The sequence below is a fragment of the Musa acuminata genome, chromosome BXJ1-2, assembly GCF_036884655.1.
Source record: "Musa acuminata AAA Group cultivar baxijiao chromosome BXJ1-2, Cavendish_Baxijiao_AAA, whole genome shotgun sequence".
Taxonomy (NCBI): Eukaryota; Viridiplantae; Streptophyta; class Magnoliopsida; order Zingiberales; family Musaceae; genus Musa; species Musa acuminata.
The window spans coordinates 30,843,371-30,863,962 of record NC_088328.1 but is presented as its reverse complement, the minus strand read 5'-3'; the positions used below and the strand labels follow the sequence as shown (position 1 = coordinate 30,863,962).

The 20,592-nt window shown below is 35.5% G+C and overlaps 3 protein-coding genes across 5 annotated transcripts; 1 reads left to right on the top strand and 2 right to left on the bottom strand.

Moving 5' to 3' along the window:
- Positions 1-1,918: 1,918 nt before the first annotated feature.
- Positions 1,919-7,501, top strand: LOC135609620 (uncharacterized). Of its 2 annotated transcripts, XM_065103060.1 has the most exons (7): positions 1,924-2,139; positions 2,276-2,375; positions 2,460-2,580; positions 3,889-4,010; positions 4,120-4,241; positions 5,883-6,042; positions 7,199-7,501. In XM_065103060.1, exons 1-7 carry the CDS (start codon positions 1,965-1,967, stop codon positions 7,206-7,208), a joined length of 810 nt encoding a protein of 269 aa, XP_064959132.1. In that variant the 5' UTR covers positions 1,924-1,964; the 3' UTR covers positions 7,209-7,501. The 2 variants fall into 2 exon arrangements, with proteins under 2 accessions (XP_064959140.1, XP_064959132.1); XM_065103068.1 differs by lacking the exon at positions 7,199-7,501 and having other exon boundaries at positions 1,919-2,139; positions 5,902-6,039.
- Positions 7,502-8,273: 772 nt separating this feature from the next.
- Positions 8,274-13,167, bottom strand: LOC135609614 (uncharacterized). Its single transcript, XM_065103052.1, has 7 exons — positions 12,865-13,167; positions 12,103-12,224; positions 11,356-11,445; positions 10,197-10,249; positions 9,382-9,484; positions 8,897-9,012; positions 8,274-8,778 (listed from the first exon to the last, which is right to left on the bottom strand). The coding sequence occupies exons 1-7, from the start codon at positions 13,100-13,102 to the stop codon at positions 8,739-8,741; spliced, it is 762 nt and encodes a 253-aa protein (XP_064959124.1). The 5' UTR covers positions 13,103-13,167; the 3' UTR covers positions 8,274-8,738.
- Positions 13,168-14,577: 1,410 nt separating this feature from the next.
- Positions 14,578-19,310, bottom strand: LOC135609607 (uncharacterized). 2 transcript variants are annotated; one of them, XM_065103041.1, is made up of 9 exons: positions 19,151-19,310; positions 18,943-19,068; positions 18,032-18,051; positions 17,825-17,951; positions 17,204-17,347; positions 15,930-16,147; positions 15,591-15,849; positions 15,204-15,338; positions 14,578-15,082 (listed from the first exon to the last, which is right to left on the bottom strand). In XM_065103041.1, exons 2-8 carry the CDS (start codon positions 19,054-19,056, stop codon positions 15,210-15,212), a joined length of 1,011 nt encoding a protein of 336 aa, XP_064959113.1. In that variant the 5' UTR covers positions 19,057-19,068; positions 19,151-19,310; the 3' UTR covers positions 14,578-15,082; positions 15,204-15,209. The 2 variants fall into 2 exon arrangements, with proteins under 2 accessions (XP_064959113.1, XP_064959104.1); XM_065103032.1 differs by having other exon boundaries at positions 17,825-18,051; positions 19,151-19,303.
- Between the last annotated feature and the right edge of the window lie 1,282 nt (positions 19,311-20,592).

Sequence of the window (20,592 nt, the reverse complement as noted above, 5' to 3'; positions counted from 1 at the left end):
CTACTTGTAGTAGTAACACATTTCTTAACTTTTATACTTGATCTGAGATTGCCCTGTTAGGATGTTTAGATGTCAGTATTTCCAGTATAAAGACTCAGGACTCTATTTGTAATTAGAATGAAATGAATTTTATGATGTTCACACTTTTGCTGCGGTTTCAAGAGTCTGGGATGGTTTTTCCTAGTACTTGTTCCTATTACTAGCCAAATCTCTTAATATTTAGTGTCTTAATTCTGCCAAAGGTTAAGAGTCTGGAATGAATCTTCATAGTACTTGTTGCTATGGTCACTTAGCAAATCTCTTACTATTTATTTAGTGTCTTAATTCCACAAAAGGTTATTTGAGTTGCTCACAGGATAAATAATCAGATGCAGGTCAGGCTTGTTTGCACAAATTGAGTTCAGACTTAGATTGTCCTATAACACTTGGATGACTACTCTTTCTCATTTAGATAAAAGGTTTCATTTTACATCCTTAGACTGCATTGTTTTGCTTTTTTACTTTCTCTAGACAAATTCTTTATCTGCATCAGTTCCATTGATCTGAATTTAGAAGAATATTTTACTTCAAGGGCTCAAACTTGTGTTTTATGGAAACTTAGTAAAAAAGAGTTTTTATTCTGTCAAATTCTGCGATTGGACAGTGTAGACAATCTTCTTCTTTTTTTTCTCTTTTTCTTTGTCAGGGAAGAATCATTACATACTTCTTCATTTTGTTTTATTCAGTAAAGAAGACTCCATTACTTGAACATGTTAGTGATGCTAGTTGTTAGTTGTTGCTGCCCAAACATCTCTCTAATAACATTACAAACAAGTAGATCTACATCCCATCAATCAGCTTATGCTTTTTGATGGATTTACAGGATTTAAAATCATGCAACTTAATTTTATCCCCATGCAGTTGAAGTTTCATTGTGCTTACACATTAGGAGACATGGAATGCTGTGCACAAGTGAACATGTATCTTATAATTATGACTAACAATATCAGTTGACAGTGGTGCTCAACACATTGGCAAGTGGGAGTATTTGTGTTCCTTTTTGCTGCTCTTTTGACTGAAGAAGCTTCTGAAGAAACGTAGAAGAAACAAAGCTGCCTTGTTTTCTTCTTTTTCTTCTCTGGTCAAGAGATCATTGACTTAAATTTAGATTGTATATATCTATAGTGAAAGAGAAAACCATATGAATAACAACAAGAGATAATTCTTATTGATGCCAAAGAGTGATCTGAATGATAGTTATATCGGATCATTGATTTGATTAAATTTTTTAAAAATTTAATTTAATTATATTAATAAAAATAACATATAAATATATTAATGATAATATAAAAACAATAATAATATAATTAAAAGAGGATGATAAGAGTTGATTAGATACTTTGAAAGGAATTAATTAAATAACATCGAAAATTTTAAATACCTTTAACAAAAAAAATAAAGAATTACTGATAATTCGATCTATTAAAGTTCAAACTGTTTAATTAGTAAACCAATTTCCAATTCGCTTAGCCACCCTACACATAAACGTGGCTGATAATTAGCAATCTATTTGTTCCCGATAATCTCGACATGAATAAATAGGAAAGCCATCATAAGATAATGTGCAGAGTTATTCAGAATAATCTATTATAATAAATTTGCCCGTCCGAAGCTGATGTGGCGTCCACGTGGCCCGAGACGTGACATCCGGAGGCCGACGTTGAAGGGCCGTGCTTTCTCCCACCGGCTTTGTCGTTGCCCGCTGAAGGTCTTGAGGTGGGCCCCACAGACCCCCCCGCATACCGTCAGGAATAATAGCGAGGGTAGGACAAAAGGGTAGCGGGAAACCTGTAGGGGAAGTTTTTAGTTTGGATATGGAATAGTTCGTGGGTTTCACACCGATTCATGCTAAATGTGCTGTCATGTGTTCCGTGGGAAGCAAAAGGGGAGAGCGAGGGAGGCGAGAGAGGGGAGACGAGAGGAGGATGCGGTGGGCGTGGGATCAGCAGCAGCTGCTGCTGCTTCTGCTGCGGGGGCGGGAGAACCGAGGGCGGGTGTGGGCGGGGGCGATCCTGCTGTGGCTGTTGCTCATGCTGGCCACGCCCAGGATCTCCCACTCCCACGCCTTCCACCTCTTCGCCGATATGCGCAACTTCTTGGGTGAACCACTCCCTCCTCCTCCTCTTCCTCCTCCTCCCCCTGCGTCCCTTACCACCCCATAACGACATCCCAATCCCAATCTTTGTTTCTAATGGCGACATCCCCTTTTGCCTCATGGTTTCTTACTTGGGTGCAGGTGTTCCGAATACTTTAAATGTGCTCACGACCTTCCCCTTTTTGCTCGTCGGAGTCCCCGGACTCGTCCTCTGTCTATCGGGCTGTTGCTTCGGCATAAGGTTCGATCATCGTCGCGTGCTTGTTCTTTCTCTATCTTATTTTAATGATGTGAAGACGAAAAAAGATATGGTTTTGATTGGTAGCTTGAGAGGAGAGATGTGGGGCTGGGCGTTCTTCTATGCCGCGACGGCCACGGCTGCTTTTGGGTCCGCTTATTATCATCTGAGGCCCGACGATGATCGCGTCGTTTGGGACAAATTGCCGGTATTCCCCTCCCCCCTCCCTGTTCTTTTCTTCTCTCTCTTTTCTTTTAGTACTTTATTGTTTCGATTGATGTTAATTTTAGCTTTCCGAATGAGCCAACCCGATATAAAGAAGCTTTTACCATCGGGAACTCAATGAGAGTAAGATGTAAGATATTTGGCCTATGACGTTGGATGCTTCCAAATATATTCCACTACTTGTCTTGCTGTTTAGAGAAAAGAGTTGGAGCAGCATGGATTCCGCAGTGGTGAAATTTGACGGGTATCAAGAGAGACACTATCCATGTACTTGAGAGTTTTCATTGCAAATTTGCAAATTGCAAGAAGCATTTGGGCATTGTCCATTGGGAAGGTCAGTCAGGCTAATATCAAGCCATAATCAACTTCTCTCTACCTTTTTGAAGAGGCAGTTGAACTAGTAGAAGATATGGTGTCAATTTGCACCCAATCATCAGGATAGGATTTCCTTTAGTAAATAGCCTTCCCTTTCAGGTAGACAAAGGTTAGGTTTGTTAGTCTTTTGTTTTCTTGTTAACTTTAAGTTTTCAAAGTCAGAGATATATTGGTTGCCTTGATTGTGTGCTCCATTTTTGTCCTTGATAGTAAATAATTACATAACTGGTTCCCTTGGCTGGTTTTGCTGATAAATAAAATTTTAATACCCCTTCTTCGCAAATAAATTAGAACGCCTGCAGATCAAAATTTGTTGTTGATATTTACATATGATTTTATTTGCTTTCCTTACCAACTTCATGGTAATGATTATATAAGGTGCTTAGAACCCTTTCAAGAAACAAACATTTAGCGAGCCACCTATTCTGTACCACAAAAATTGAAACATTTGGGCCTCCACCTTAGATATGTGGCCTCAAATTGATAAATATTTGGATATTCCCCTCAAGTTCACTTTCGAAATTATGCTCTAGCAGATTCTAGTTACCTTCACTAATGAAATTCTTGGAGGTAACATATCTAAATTTGTTTTGAGAGGTTTCGAAAGCATCAACTTAGCAAATGATTCTATTGGGTTGAAAAAGGTTTATGCTGTGAGACTCTGGGAATTAACATATCTTGTCAGGAATTGCCCAAATGGTACACGATATTAGTTAGTGTTAGTTTTATTACCAGAATTCTTGAGTCATATCATTTAAGCATGCAAATGTCATGGTTTATTTAACTTGCCTGTATGGACATGATGGACATTGAGCAGCACTTGGGTTGATACAGATTCCGATGCTTTATTTTTAAGCTTTCTTTGTCCATGTTATTTTGGTCTAATAGTTATCTTTTAACATCTGTCTTTCTGCAGATGATGACTTCAGCTTCTTCGCTCTTATCTATATTAGTTATAGAGAGAATAGATGAGCGGATGGGCATTTCTTGTTTGTCTTCCCTCATAACACTCGTTCTTGTTAGCATTGCATGTGAGAGGTGATTAATTTATTTTGTACTCTACATCCAATATTTCTTGCTAATGGTGAATGCTTAAAGATTATGTAACATAATCTTTTGTTGAATGTGATGTCTTAGTTGGTTTCAGGACTTTCGATGATCTGCGATTGTGCATGATGTTCCACATTGTGCCATGCATTGCAATCCCTGCTTTGCTCTTCTTATTTCCACCCAAGTATACACATTCCAGATTTTGGTTTTGTGCAACAGGTAGAACTTTAAACGTATGTTGTGTTTTCTGTTTACTATTTCCTCCATGAAGCAGGCAAGTATCGCGGATCATAAATTGCTAGAATTTTTACAACTCTTGCAGCAGAAATTACCTTCATTATGCTCTTATATTCATAATCATTAGTCTTTACATCATAATTCTATAAATTCACAATTCATAAGAAAATCTTGTTTTCATTATTTTCAGTAGTAGCTTAGCTCTATCAGCAGGCACTGTCTCGATGCAAATAGTCAGTTTTTGGAAATCCAAGATATCAACATAATATGACGGGAGGTGATAACCAAGAATGACAAGAACTTAATATGCGATAACTCTAGATATATGCTTCAGCAACTTTTCTTTCCTCTAAGTGTTCTGTCATTTGTCATCCAATATATTACAAGAATGAGATGCTAGAATTATATGATGTCTGGGGCTTATATGTTTGTCTTTAAATATCAACTTTTTTGGTTCTACTTTAAGTGATGTGGTTTTTATTGGTAGTACTGGATGTAAGCAAGTGTGCATATACCAGCATCAGATCTTTTTTATATTTTTTATGTTTTATAATCTATTAAAATTGTTGCCAACTGTATCTTTATATTTCATTATCTCTCTCTGTTTATCCTCTGTCACCATCTTATTTTCCTTCACCTCTCCTCTTCCACCTCCGCTGCCTTCTCATCCTCCTGTTAGTACGCTTTATCTCCTCCTCTTCCTCCTCCTCTCTGGTCTAGGTTGGTTCTAGGTTGGTACCAACTGGTATTGTCTCATATGGAGTGTCAGTGTGCCAACCATACCAGGACCATACTAGTTCTTGCACTGATAGATATTGGCATCGGACCATTGTTTTAATTCATGCTTAGATGTTCTTTTTTTAACTCTTTTTATGGTTATTTCATCAGCAGTTTGATTGATAAAATGTTTTAAGGGATGAAACTATTTATAGACAGTCATGCGATATCTAATTTGGAGAGATGGTAGCAACTTCATTTAGATAGGTTTCTTGTTAGTGAAGCTATAATGGACCTTTTATTATATGTTCGAACATGCCTTCACTGCAATTATTTAGCTAGGTCATCCTTATGTAGTATTAATAGCCTATGGCAGATTCTGTGGGCACTAAATCTTAAATTTGGATTAGAAGTTTGAACAAGGAATGAAAATAATATAAATAATTCAGACTTTTAAATTTAGAAAAATTTGGCCTTTAATATAATGGAGCAGTATCTTATCATAGGTCCCGAATTAATTTATCAAGTCTTTTTGGTGATGTTGTTGGACTGTTTGCCATATACACATATGTAGTAGATAGCCATTTTACTGCAGATACAAATGTAACCATTTGTTTTGGGAATCAACTTTGGTAAGATTTCTATAGTTACTGACAACAAGTTGTGCCAATTGGAACTTCCAATATATCTGCACCTGGGTGAACCAAAAAAAACAGTCATGAGACAAATTTCTATTTCATTAGCAACATTTTGTTTTTTCTTGGTGCCACTGGAATGTTTTACAATTTTTTTGTGTTCCATACTAGCACTAAATGTTCTAGTCATGCATGAAAAGGTTCATTCTTTAGTTGCAGTTTTTTGACAGTATACATAAAGAACTTAGAGATAACACTGTAATTAATGCAGGATTTTACCTTCTAGCTAGATTTGAAGCCATTGCTGATAAGAAAATTTACAGTGCAAGTCGATACATCATAAGTGGGCACTCTTTGGAGCACCTGTGTTTGGCAATGGTTCCTATCATACTTACAGTCATGCTTTGGTTCAGAAGTATTAAGATTGCCAGGTATATGCAGATTGTTTAATCAAGGGACTCCATTCAAGTTAATATATGATTCGAAAATGCATCATGCTCTACAATCTAGCTTACATATGTTAAAAGACTTGTAAGATTTGGTCTATGATATCAGTCACATCTCAAATTTTGGTTGCATCTAGATTGGTTGATCGGATGAAGAAGCCGCCAGTGAGATGGTAGCATAATAAATATTGTTCAATGCTAAGGATAGAATATCATGCATGCTTGTATATGTCATACATTGTTATGCCTAATTTCCAATGACCTGCCCTCTGGTGTCCAATCAAGAAAACATTCCATGTGAATTGCTATGTACATACATAATGCAATAGTATTTGCCTCGGAGGATTCAGATTAGGGTGTTGTCAGTGTTTTTCTAAACCATTATAGACATGCTCCTTGGCGAGGGATAATAAATATTCCTCCCATCATGTGATATGATTACAACCTTATTTTGGTCTTTTTAGTTTCTGGACAATCGGTGGGATCCCAATCCATAACCTGTTACTGTCGTAACTTTAAAACGTCGCCGTTGGCCTTTTCTTCTCAATATATGTATATACCCTACTTCATTATGCTGTCTGCACCTTCTCAAGTTGACTTTGAAGGAAGAAGTATAGGAGTTTCATTCTGTGATTTGTTCCACTAATTTAATCAAGAGAGGGAATGAACTATTGGAGGTACATCAACTTTAAGGTTGACTAACCACTTCACCAGCAAGAAACCAAACTTTGTGATGTATTAAGTCTTAAGCGACAGACCACATCTTATCATACTGGTGATGTGCACCTTATCACAATGCTCTCATCTGTAATTTTGTTATGATGCATTGGCTTGATAACTGCAGCAACAAAATTATATTTTCTTGACCTGCACCGATCGATTAGTATATTTCTGGATGATTAGTAAACTCTTGAACATGATGCTATTCTTACTATTTGCAATTGCAAGTTTATACTAGCACCACTGTCTAAAAACTTCCACTGGACGTCATTGCCATTGTTTTAGGAACCGATCCTATTATGATATTTCAAAGGGTACCATCTTGTGTGATTGATATGTGTCGTCGATCTAATGTGCTACGTGAGATGAGCAGTCAGTTTTCCTTAATTGTTCTAAGTAGGTATCTTATTCAATCATGCAGGGACTCTTAATGCAGGTCTCTTTAAGTCCTTATTGTTGGAAGCACCAAAGAACCAGCACAGCCAGTGATCATCTTCTGGAACCATCAAAGTTCCCGATATGTGAGAGCATCAAGAAACAACTTGGTGATTGCATCAAACTGACACTGACCTGAAAGTTAATATAAGCCCTAGTTGATGTTTGGTGACTACGTTGATCATTTACTTTCTTTCAAAGGATTTTTAGAGTGGCAATTGCCTGTTGCTTCTTGATGCATCATCAGATGATGTAAATGACTTGACTGATTAAAGCGCAATTTTCCAAATCGCAAAATGTACTGGATGCGTCAGCCATTGTGAATTGTGGATTTTGAGATCTTGGCTGGTATTGTTAGCTACGATTAGTCGGTCTTCCAATTCTTTGAGATCATTACATTGCTTCTCTCATTCTCGTTGGTTTCCACTGCAAAGCTAAGGTGTAATTGATGCTAATGCACTCTTATGACTAGTAATGGAGGAAAAAGATTTTTTTTGTTTTTTGGATAGAACAATTATATATTTATTACAAAAATGAGTACAAGCAATTTCGGAAAGATGCGAGCTCAACTTGGATGATCGAAAAAATCATCATCATCATCATGATGTATCATTTTTTGTTGGATCTGACAAAATTGCAAGATTTTGTTATTCTCTCCAAGAACATCACAATTAGAAAAAAGAAAATATCAGTAATAGGGTTTTTTCATTTTTTTTCTGCTCTGAGGAAAACTAAGGTTAATTCAACCCCTTCCCCACCTTTCTCATAAAATATGCAAATGAAAAGTTAAAAGTATCATATTTAAAGTATATATAATATTTTTTGTGACACGATAATGCAAAAATATAATATTAAAACTCATCACTAAATGCCCAATAAAGATGTCGCAACGAACAATTGATACATGACCAATGCATTAGTGATATATAAGTACTCAAAATTGATGGTACACAGAATTGTCCCAGTTTTTTTTTCTTGAACCAATTACATGACTGATATACAATGCACAATTCAAAATTTTGTTGCTTCGCGACGATGATTGGTTTCACCAAGAACTATGATTTTGGACATTTAAATAGGCTAAAAGAAACAGATAAGAGGACAATAAAAGTTAGTCGAATAACAAGATGATAAGATACATTAAAGCATTTAGGAACCTACACATTAAACTTATTCCACTGAGAACAAGTTCCTTTATGTACTAGTCCAAAATATCTCAGTTAGTCGTCCATTTCAGACAATCGAAGGGAGAATTGGCTAATCTTGAGGAGCAAAACCATCGCCTTAAGTTCCTTCATAAATGCAGCCGAGCTAAGTTACTACACCTGAGCTACAATTCCAGACCTTTTCGATGCCCAAAATCTCCATTCTTGCAAAGCCTCGGTGCCGGAGAAACATTTGGATTTGAAGCTAGTTTTCATGAATTGATGATACCATGACAAATAGTTACTACTGCTAGCAGTTGAGTATTTATGAAATATGACATGCATTCCCTTCTGGCAGTGCCTTGCAACACGACTGTTGCGTCACTCGCTATGAACAGCTTCCGCAGTTGCTGATTTTTTTCTGCCAGGGATCGAAATTTTTTCTCAATCATATGCAGCAAGACATGGGAAGTTCACTGGTGGAGACCACACAAAAACCATGGTGAAACAGTTGCATAATAAAAACAAAAAATTCTCACCGAAGATTCATGCGAAGCTCCTCTGCAATAAGTTCTGAAGAAGCTCCTGTCAGGAATCCTAACTTGAACATGATCTCTTCCAAGCGCTTCACGTTTGTTAGGTAAAGATACCCAACCTGTTTAATTTAAACTTGAAATATATTCATCAAGAAGAATAGCTTTTTGTTTATTTTGACATGACAAACGTAAGGACTAACATCATGTTCGCTTGCAGAAATCAACTTGCAAGCACTATACGCGCAATAATGAGAAATTTTTCTTTGGCTTCAGTTAGATCTAGGTTAAAACATTCAGTTAAATTATTCTAAACAGGCGAACAGAAATAACCTTTTCTTGTTGTTGCTCGTGGTGCCAAGTGGGTTAAGCTAAACCAGATTGCCCGGGTTAAATTATCTTAACTCAGGTGTATTTTTCATTAAATCCCTAACTATTCAACTCTCTTTTAACATTTGACTGCCTTGATTTTCCAGAAAAAGACCACTTACCAGTGTTTCAAATGAAGAAGCTCTGTTATAGACAGCTACACCAACCCGTTTTCTAGTTCGGGTTTTGCTAGAAACAATGTTCTTTCCCCAACGAAGTATGTCCCTGTACCAGAATTGCATAAAATATTATTTGCAATACAAATGAATGCTTTTATTTAAAAAATCATAAAGTGGCTTGGTGACTGCCAACATAATATATGTGAAAATAACTAACACAACCAGAATGGGAAAACAACCACATAACTGGACAATCTTGTTGCTAAATAAAAGTTAAGCCCATAAATTGTCTATTACATTTGGCTAATAATAAACAATGACAACTCTTAGGCATCACATACGAGTTCAACCCTTTAAAAATGAAAAAGGAAAAAAATGCTATCAGCACATGAAGTGTTCAACCCTTTAAAAATGCCTGGTAAATATGTCAGAGACATAAATGTGCCTAAGAGATCATGCATCCCATGCCAATTGTCATATTTCTTACACGACATTGTATAAATCACAAGGTTGCATCCCGAGGAATGAAAAATAGTCGGCCACCACAAACTTGATTAAGTTCCACTTCGCTCATTCCCCGACTACCTACTCTAAGTACTTTATTTGAATAAACAAAACAATTGCAAACAAGAAGGCCAGTAATAAGAAACATAGTAGAAGAAACAGATTTTCATAAAATCCACTAAATTTCATCATGAATGATTATGTGAGAGTAAGACTTTCAGTTGAATGACGAGAATATATTAACAAAACGAAGCAGATTTCATATAGAAGGGAACAATAACGAAAAGAAGAGAAATGGATAATCTAATTTTAACCTTTCTTCTTCGGTCAAGTAATCCTCATCAAGAAGCTTCTTGAGCAATAAATCCTGACAAGAAGGATGCAAAAAAATTTCAAATGGCTTATAGAGATACCAATGCATAAAATGGCCAATAGAGATACATGGATTAATTAAGTCCGGACTGCACTGTGATCCTCTACCTATGCAAGAAAAAGACTCCAGTAACCAAACTCATTACCAAGTGCAACTGGTGATAGTGGTGATGCTATTGAATTGGTTACTTGGACGATACAACAATTTTTGAAGACGAGACATCTCTGACATTTTGTTTGTCACGGAATTGATTATTAGGTCATTGTGCTTGCTCGCACTCAAATCATGTTAGTAATATCTTTAAGTTTGGCTGCAATCTGCTTGCAGTTTTTCTGGCATTAGTTTTTGAGGCAGGTCTGTTGTTTTCCTTTTCCTTCTTTCTGTATTTTTCTTCTCCTTTTGCTCAATTCTAGCTTTCGGGGAAAAATGCGATGTTTCCTTATTTATTTCTCACGAAAAATTCAAACTAGTCACCACTATCATTGTAATATGAATGTCATAAATGCTATAAAGATTGTGACAGAGATGGATCCCTGTAAATATGTCCAGAAAAGAAAACTCATTATTATCATTACTTTCCATTACAAGGCTATTAAATGGGAATACGACCATCATTGGTATCATCGCTATTGATGGTCAAACTGAACACAGTCTGAACTTGCAAATAACAATAAGGTGTCTGGACTGAAAATCAGCAATTCTTAATCATTGCAACAATCATTTGGCTCAAACCCATTACAATGGTCTGTTATGTCAGTGACTATTATTTCATTTTACTAAGAGGGATCCAGCTGGGCAGGATGGATTGGCAAATATCAATTATATTTATGCTCAAAGAAAGAGATATTTAAAACAGTGAATCAAAATTGTGGAAAAAATAACTAGCTCAAGAGAATTGCACGTTTTTTCCTAGCAAATATTACACCAAAGCATGAAAAGCATACAAGATACTAAGATAACTAGTTTGAACTCGACTTATGATGCTAGGGAAAGTTCTAACAGATTATGAAAAGAACAGCAGGTATGAAACTAAGAGGAGACAAATAAAGAGATACATGTGACCAATGTACACAAAATCTAGTAAATGGTCAGGCGCACACCTGTGCTTCACAGCGCACTACTTTCATCACCCGTTCATTGTACTCGTTGATACTTAAAGGTGGATACAAAAAGTGCCTTCGAGCATACAGCTGCATATTTGACAAGAGAGAAGTGAAACTTCAAAACTGTTGCAGCTAAAAACATTAAAATTCAGTCTCCTAGAAAAAGATTCCAGGTCACATATGACATCAGTTAGTATCACTTTACAAAGAAGCAAGCTAAATAAAGACCCTGATAAGCTTGGTACAAGACAATTATCTAAATATCTGGTTTGGTATATTCAGAACTATAAGCAGTTGCTAATTATTATTTTCCTTGGGAAACATAATCACATGCATGTGGACTTTTTGTCAGAAAAGTTTATGCTACATGAATAAAAATTCTTGAAAAATGATTTAAGAAGTTGGTAGAAACATTATGGCTAATAACTCCTGTGTAGAGTACAACATATTCATTCACTTTTCTCATGGCAGTAAAAACGATAACAAGAGTATGAAAAGGTGGCAAGCGGGGAAAGCAAGTTTTTCAACAATGAAGTTAGAAACAAGATAGATATTAACTGATAATTTGCATGTTAACTATAAAAAGAAGCTAAGTCAAAAGTTCCCATGCACTTGCCAAAAATGCAAAAATTTAGGATCCAATCGCCAAAAATATAAACAACACATATCACTTTCAGTCTAAACTACATGTGAAGCATATAAACGACTTTATTATTATAGGCATGAAAATGTTTCTAGTGCCACCTCATAAATGCAATCTCCCAAGTATGCCAAAGATGCTGCATTGTAAATGGAACGTGGCTTATTCACTTTAGGCGCAACCGGCAACCATGTCTCATATCCCAGATAATGCTCGTCTGATTTCCCTGTACCAGAGAAACAAGGAGTGTCACAAATGCAACTACTTGCAAATGATATAAAACGAAAATCCCTAAACAAATTGATTTCCCTACTACCAAAGAAACAAGGAGTGTCAGGAATGCAACTATTTACAAATGATGTAGAACTGTCCCTAAACAAATTCATTTCCCTCCTATCACAGAAACATGAAGTGTCAGGAATGCCACCACTTGCAAATGATAAATACTGGCATTTATTAATCAGAAAGAAGGGGGAAAAGAGAATAGGAAGTGGAATGTAACTCCTGCTTTATATAGTGAATGACATCGATTTCAATCCCCCCCCCCCCAAAGAAAAAGAAACAATGAAAGAACATGCTCATGTAGGTGTCACATATGTAAAGTAGAAATTACAGCTTATTTTGTCTATTATCAATGTTCTATTTTTTTTTTCTAACATAAGAAGCTACAATATGTTAATACATATTATCCAAGACAATAAACTATCTCTTAGAATTAGAAGTACATAATCAATAACAATCCTGAGATATGACACCGAGAAAAGAAAGCTAGTACATATAACGACAAGAATAGAAGGATGTAGAGAACTCGTAGTGAATGGACATGCCAACAAAAAGGCACACATTTTTTCATGTCAATTCCACACCTTTCTTGCTGGTCGAGCGGCGACTGGCGTTGAGAAGCTGGGAAAAATCCTTCTCGAGGACGGCAGTCCTCGACGAGGTGCGGGCGGGCGAAAGGGACTGGGCGGGAGGAGGAGGAGGGGTGGACGGCGGGACGCGGAGGGGCTTGGCGGACTTAAGGGCGGGAGACTTGGGGCTGGGATTGGTGTCCCACGAGGCCCTCACCGCCACCGCGGCGTGCGCCATGGCGTTCGCGGCCATCGCCCTGCAAGCCCTTCGACAAATTGTGGGGCGGGGTTTGGAGGATCCGAGCAGGGGAAGAGTGTTTAGGCGATAAGGAAGAAGATATGATTGATTGATGGTCCGGTGGGCCCCTATTTGATTCTTATTTTTTTGAACTTTTTCCTCTTTAAGGAAAACCAAAAACATATAATGATTTTTATCAAAGAATTTTAATGTTATAAAAAAATTTGTAAAAAATAATATGTATTAATTTAAAAAGTCCATACATGTATTTTCATAATATTTAATAAAATAAAAAGATAATATCTAAAGTATGTACGTGTATTTTTATAGATATAATACCTTAATGCTTATTGTATTCTCCAAGTTAGCTTTAGGAGAAAATTTATCTAATGATTTTATCATACAAATTTAACGTTATAAAAATTAGGATGATTTTTCTTTAAAAAAACCTTTCTTTTGTTTTCTTTTTTAAATGATACCTCATTTTTAGTCTTCTCATTTAGTATCCTATTTTCCTCTAATATCATAAGTGTCTTACATCATCGTCAATATCAAAGGTTTTTTTTTTTTAAATGACACACCATTTTTAATCTTCTCATTTAGTATCTCATTTTCCTCTAATATCCTAAGTGTCTCTCATCGTCGTCAATGTCTCTTTTCGGTTCCGAAAAAATGAGGTCATAAATAATAATAAATTGGTTCCGAAAAAATGAGGTCATAAATAATAATAAATTAAAATAATAAACATTGAAGATGAAGGAAGATAACGACGCGATCACAATGAGATGAAAGTAGCATAAATAAAATGATAGAGGTCAAAGGTGAGAGAGAGGAAGGAGACAGACAGGATAAAAGTAATGGGATCGAAAGTGACGAGACAGAAGCAACTAGATATTACAAGACAAAATCAATGAGATTAAAATAGCGAGATAAAGAGAACCATGACAAGATGAAAGAGAGAGGCATTAACGATAACGGGGATATTTAGTGTATTAAAGAAAAATGATAACACCAAATGAAAAAAAATTGAAATTGAGGGAAAAAGCCAATAAATTTTTTTTCTTCTGAAAAATCATCCTAAAAATTTTAAAAAAATGAATGTGTTAATAAAAGAAGCCTATACATGTTTTTTCATAGTACTAATATATTAAGAATATAAAATAATAATTGTATGCATGTAATTTTATAGATATAATATATTAATGCTAATCCTCGTGAAGTTACCTTACGAAATAAAATTAACTTGATAAGTACCAAAATATGTGAAAAAACGAAACCTTTTTTTGGCCATCGATTAAATGATGAACAGCAGCACTTTTAGCGAAAATGTTCCTCGAGATTATAGCATTATTTGCATCTGTAAAAGCATGAAATTGCCTTTTTGATTTGTATATCTTATCATATTATCATTCGTTGGTACATTCTCTTCAAACTTGTCCTTTACCACTATGTGTAACTCGAACACTCTACATGATATTTTGTACAAAATATAACCATCGATAATCGGCAGTATATATTAAGTGAATTATCAAATTTCTCACATGTTCATATTTGCATTTAACAATCTTTAGAGTTCCCACATCTTTTGCATAAAATTTACTTATTTCCCTCCCACTAACCATACAACTACATGTGGTGTCTATAACATTACACGACTCACTTCAATCCAATTTTATTGAACCTAAACCAACTCATTTATCACCAAATTCCAAACAAAAATATTTTCTTAAATAACCTAGATACAAAAAATCTCTTTTTTCATGGTCGCGTTGGTACAGTACGAAGGCGATATAAAAGAGACTCGGCACAGAGTAAAGCTCTCTTCCTCTCATTTTGATTACCATATTATTTCTTTTCTAACTTGGTGGTGTTCTAATGTACTGGAAAATCTCACCGAGTATGTCGTCGGTACATGTTTTGTAGGTTTTCAGCATCTCAAACCAGTTCACAGTGACCAATCTTTCTTCAGCTCAGTAATCAACCAATCTACCTTGTCTGAAAAAAAGAAATAAAAACCTTTAGATTGACAGATCAAAATTGAAGGCACTTGAGAAGAAGAGATGTACTTCATTTTACAAAACTTGAGCAGACAACAGTATTATTGTGTGAAGCCAACCTGAATTCAGAAGTCGTATTTTGTCCTTCCGCTTTTTAGAACGAGGCAGAGCATGTCGGACATATTGGACGTTGAGTTATAGAAGCTCCAAGATTCCAACATTAATCGCTTCCTCGACCCCTTGAAATGGACAACCTGAATAACAGCGCATAATAATCAAATATAGTATCTCCTTGGATAGCATACCTTGCGCTAAGGTTTAAGCTCGGAGGTCAAGGAAAGCATAATTATATTCATCACAGAGAGACACAAGATAACAAGAAGGAATTAATTCCATCAACTAACGACTACAAAATGGTTAATCAGACAAAATTTTAGCAATTAGAAGTTTCATAGGTAATCAACGGGACAGAGAATCTCACTTAAAAACCTACAATTTAAGCTTACCTGGACATCCAAGGGCATGCCATGAAACTGCCCAGCGCCTTCAGGTGGGGTCCAATTATAAACAGCACAAGGCAAAAAGAGAATTGACACTCCGTTTAGCTCAGCAGAGAAGCTTTCATGCCTACCAAACTTCTTTAGAGCAAATGGAAGATGAGACTTAACTACCCATGCAAGAGCTAACTGATCACCAAGCATGCGGGAGGCCTTCATAAATTTCAAGCTGTACACGTTCACAACTTCTTCTAAAAAGATCTTTGCCCTGCAGCCAAAAATTGGTATCTTATTTGCCGAGTTGTTGAATCAGAAAATCATAATCATGAAAAGAGACTGTGAACTAACTTATAAATTCCATCTGGAGTGCCTCTTACTGCAATGAAACCTGAGTTTAGAGGCTGGTCTTTATTGTTACGAAAAGTGAGGGCCAGGTGAAAGTTAGGATCTTTCTGAAATATATGCCCAAGGTCATTTACCACTGCAATATCAGAATCAGTGAAAATGTAGTGACTAGTACTCCCGAGGCCCTTAGATTGCTCTTGAAGCCTTGTTTCTAGGAATGCCTGCAATGGTCCGAGATAACGAAAAAAAGATTCACTTAAATTAACAACCTTTCAGTAGCACAAGAAATTAATAGATCTAAAAACATTGTGCTACACTATGCTAAGATAAACTTTACAGGCTGCAAAATCATATAACTATAACATGTGGAGTTGAACACTCCACTCGCACATGCAACACAGATTGGAAATGTTTAAATATTTTGTTGCTGGTATATATCACTAAGATTATTATAAAGGCCTCACTAGCTTCAGCCACATGGAAACTGTAGAGGCACTTTTGTAATATGATTTTGGAGTCATGTTTTGATAAATGTTATGGAGCATCGTACATGGAAATGGTTTCCCTTTCAGCCCATTACTTTTCTCTTTCTTTTGTAGACATCATTTTTCTGGTGGAAAATAAGTGTTTCCACTCTTCTATCACTCTTTTGTCTTTTTCTCTTCAAACTCCCTGTGAAACTAGGGATTTAATCCAACATTGTTTTAGGTTCTGTTTCTTTATTTTTGCATCTGGGCAACTATATGTAGAATTCTCTCTCACAATATTCAATACTCTTTATTTCAAATATGTGATTTGCACTAACTTTGGATATTATTAGTATCATAATATCGATAGACTTGGCCAATATACTTTTTCTGAAATAGTGATTTTCTGCTGATCCTTGTGGTTACAATTTTTTACTCAACAGAATCTTGTAAAAGTATTGGATAATTTGGCTAATTTACACAAAGAATTGCTGGAGGCATAAAACCTAAAAAGAAGAGTAGATACACAGTAATAAAGTTAAAACAATCTTGTAAAAGAACCAACAAGCAGCTAGACAGCAATGGTTTGTGATGTAAAATAATATGGTAAAAGAGTCTACTCCAAAAAAGCATGAGCATGGTACAACTACCCATGAAACATGGTTGATATGAATGTGGAACAACATCATATTTCGAATATGCCAAACTAAATGGGCAGAATTATACTGAACAAAAGAACAGACCAGGATCGAAAATGTATTATTCCTTAGAAACTGAAGCTATTCAAATACTATTTAAACATGATCTTACAATGTAGGACCTGATTCTCTGAAGCATCAAGTTTCCACGTGAGTAATCTCCAGGAATTGGTAATGTTGTTGCTTTACTTTTTCTTATTGCAAACTCAGAAGCAGGATCAGTCAATATGATTACACTGCTGCTTGGCATTGACACCTGTAAAGTTCTACATACAAAAATCAAGTTAAACAAACACCAACCATCTTATACATTTATTTAATTCAGCAATCGAAAATAAGGGCAAAATTGATGAAAAACATCAGCTTGTATAAATTAGTTTTTGTCTGGATGAAAATGTGGAATTTAAAGACAATTCTCCAACCAATATGCACACCAAAAGAACATTAGTGCATGAATTTAGAAACAAATGAATGTAACTAAGTTGAATAACATTAGCACATAATCCACAGTTTATAACCCCATTGGATATGCAAAATCGGATAATAGCACACTTCTAAAGTGGCCATTACATATATGATTAAACTTAAAATCAGTGTCCCTTACAGAAATCTCCTAAACATGCTTGTGTGTTGGTGTATGTAAAATGTACATTTTAAAGAACAATATCATATTTTTTATGTGTAAACATAATTAATCAGGAGCATGTAATTTAGTGTTTATACATGTAATTACCTGTATGAAGTCTATGAAAGCAATAAGAATGGCCATGGACCTTTCAGCTTTGCTGTAGGAATTGTTTCCAACAATTACCATATCAGATAATTTACTATCCGCCCTTGCAGAGTCTGATCCACGCGAGCTGTTGTAAATTGTGTAAACTGTGACAAATGAAATGCTGTCACCAATTTGAATGTCCTCATGTGAGATTGAAGAATGGACCTTATTGACAGCTTTGAGGCCTGTAACAGGAGACACATGATGAGGAAGCTCACAGAGACATAATTGATTGCATTAAGTTTAGTTGCAAAATCAACAGAAGGCACAATCATCCAGAAATCTGCCAACGGTATACACATTTTAGTAGATGGTAGATATAGGAACTATTGCTACTATATAAGAGACAAGATAACAGAATGAAAAATATTTTAAATTTAAACTTCAGAAATTATCAGCCAGCAATTCTCATTTCTTAAAACTCAGAACTTGAGCCATAAGTAGGTCGTAGTGAAGGTTAAGTAACATTTTAGTTCATAACTGTTTTTGTTACTAGAAAATTTTAATATATAAAATTTATCAGAACATACAGTGCAGTCCCCAACTTCTGGTGATCAACAAGGGTTCAGCAGATTTGCTTGAAATGGAAGAACTACTGGCATTGGCTATTGACATATGTAATTACTTACATACGCAAAAAAGTGGCGGCACAGTATTGTATGATACCGTAAGTCATCTACTAAAAGATGTGGGGATACAAATTCAATGGGACAACAAGACAGGAGCATTTTTCCTATCTCTTTCCGTTAAAAGACTAAATCTCTTAATCTAACGTGGCTGACTGGACGTTTCATTTCATGTAAAGTTCACGAGAACAAACTCAAAATCAAGAAGCATGACCAAAGCAAGGATTACCAACATAATTCCATGGCCCATGGTCTTACTTCAACCCTAAATTCAAAGCACGTACTCCTTGTTCGACAAACATTCCAACAACAATGACAGAATTTCCACCGTCATCGAATTTGACGTAAACAGCTAAAAGGTTCAAACATATCAATTGATGTAAACTTTTAAAAAAAGAAGAAGCTGTTTTTCACATAAAAAAGGTCGAAAGAAAGGATTAGAAGATATACCTTGGCATTGGAGGCGATCGGGCAACCCCTGACCGGCAGCGGGTCCGAGGACGAGGTGATCTGATTTATTGGGGCGAGTTCGCTTCGGCTCTTGTTGGATCGAAGAACTCTCATGCAATTTTGACACTGGGAGCAACAGACGACGGGACATGTATCAGAGTACAAGGAATTAGAAAGAGCGAGAGGGGATTGATGAGGGGAAACGGACCTGAGAGAATCAAAGGGAGGAAGAGGATTAGAGGGAGGACGAGGAAGAAGAAAGGGCGCTTCCGGCCCCCGCAAACCCCCATCGGCAGGATCGATTGCCTCCTCACGTGACTGAGAACTGGAGACATCCCGTCCGCCGCAGGTGAGCGAGGAGAGCCTGCTCGTGGGTTGGGCTTGATTTGAACGACCCAAACCCTTAACCGAAGGATCCGGACCCGGAAGTCCTTGTCGGGCATTTATTATGTAGGTTATAGTCGGATCCGATCCGATACCATTAAACATCGTCTTTGTGTTCCCTCCGCTGCTGCATCCCATAATAACGTTTAATGCAAGATTTAGTAGTTAAAGGGATCATCTTGGCACGATTTCTAAAGCATGTTTAGATCACAAGGTGATTACTTTTCTTATGCTAGAGAGAATCTAACAAGTTAGAGCTCAGTCTCCCATCGGATATGTATGTATGCATTTTGACCTGAAAAATAAATAGAGTGTAACGATCAATTAAATTAGTGAACAATAAGAATAAATAATAAAACAAGGAGTGCTCTTATTTATAGTGGTTCGATTGTCATGACGTCGTTTACTCCTAATTCCTTCTCCATCAAAATTAATGACTTTCACTATCAATATTCTTTGATTATACGAAGATTAATTATCCTTTTATCCATTAAATATAATACTCCTAAGTTTATTTATTAAATATAATGGATTTTTTTTGTTAAGTTGGGTTTAAGTATCATAAGTTACTTGATTAAAACAACAAAATTAATGAATCAAAAAATCAATTTGTTAATCATAAAATAGATATTGCATAAGTTTAAAATTTTGGATATGAATCGAGATCAAGGTAGAATTATGGAATGATATTTTGATGACTTAAAAACAATTCATTTTGATATTTGAGAAATTCACGTGCATATACTATTTAAGTCATGATAATCATATAAAATAAAATTTTTATTTATATAAATAATATTTATTTTTGGATTAGTTTGATGTAATTATTTTTTTGATATTGTTAGGTGTTATAAAAAATATATTTATAGTATTAGTTAATATTATCATTTTTATATATTATATATGATTGAATTTATACTTCCATTCATATATGATTATTTATTATTTATTAATTTTAATATTTTAGACTTTTATTATATATTTTTTAAAATATTTTTATATATTATAATATATTTTAAAATCTAATCAGTTGACCCACTTATTCGACTGGTGATTTAATGACCCAAGGCTTGATAGCATCGTTGTTTGATTTGATTTTGATAAATATGCATGTATCATTCACATTCTTCCTATGTTGTCTTTCAAAGCTTAGTATTTACAACCTTGTTTTTATTATTGGTAATATTTTAAAAAAATTATTTTATTATTTATCATTATTGATTTTGTTTTATTTGTTTTCTTCCACACAATCTTGCATATTGTCGA

Excerpts from the sequence above, each read along its gene's own strand:
- LOC135609620 (XM_065103060.1), top strand. The coding sequence starts at position 1,965 with ATGCGGTGGGCGTGGGATCAGCAGCAGCTGCTGCTGCTTCTGCTGCGG. Across the intron at positions 2,376-2,459 it reads GGCTGTTGCTTCGGCATAAG|CTTGAGAGGAGAGATGTGGG; the intron begins GTTCGATCATCG and ends TTTGATTGGTAG. Across the intron at positions 4,011-4,119 it reads GTTAGCATTGCATGTGAGAG|GACTTTCGATGATCTGCGAT; the intron begins GTGATTAATTTA and ends AGTTGGTTTCAG.
- LOC135609614 (XM_065103052.1), bottom strand. The coding sequence starts at position 13,102 with ATGGCCGCGAACGCCATGGCGCACGCCGCGGTGGCGGTGAGGGCCTCG. Across the intron at positions 11,446-12,102 it reads TGGGAGATTGCATTTATGAG|CTGTATGCTCGAAGGCACTT; the intron begins GTGGCACTAGAA and ends TCAAATATGCAG. Across the intron at positions 8,779-8,896 it reads GAGCTTCGCATGAATCTTCG|AAAAAAATCAGCAACTGCGG; the intron begins GTGAGAATTTTT and ends GATCCCTGGCAG.
- LOC135609607 (XM_065103032.1), bottom strand. The coding sequence starts at position 19,277 with ATGTCTCCAGTTCTCAGTCACGTGAGGAGGCAATCGATCCTGCCGATG. Across the intron at positions 19,069-19,150 it reads CCTCCCTTTGATTCTCTCAG|TGTCAAAATTGCATGAGAGT; the intron begins GTCCGTTTCCCC and ends TGTTGCTCCCAG. Across the intron at positions 16,148-17,203 it reads AGAGAATCAGGTCCTACATT|GCATTCCTAGAAACAAGGCT; the intron begins GTAAGATCATGT and ends GGACCATTGCAG.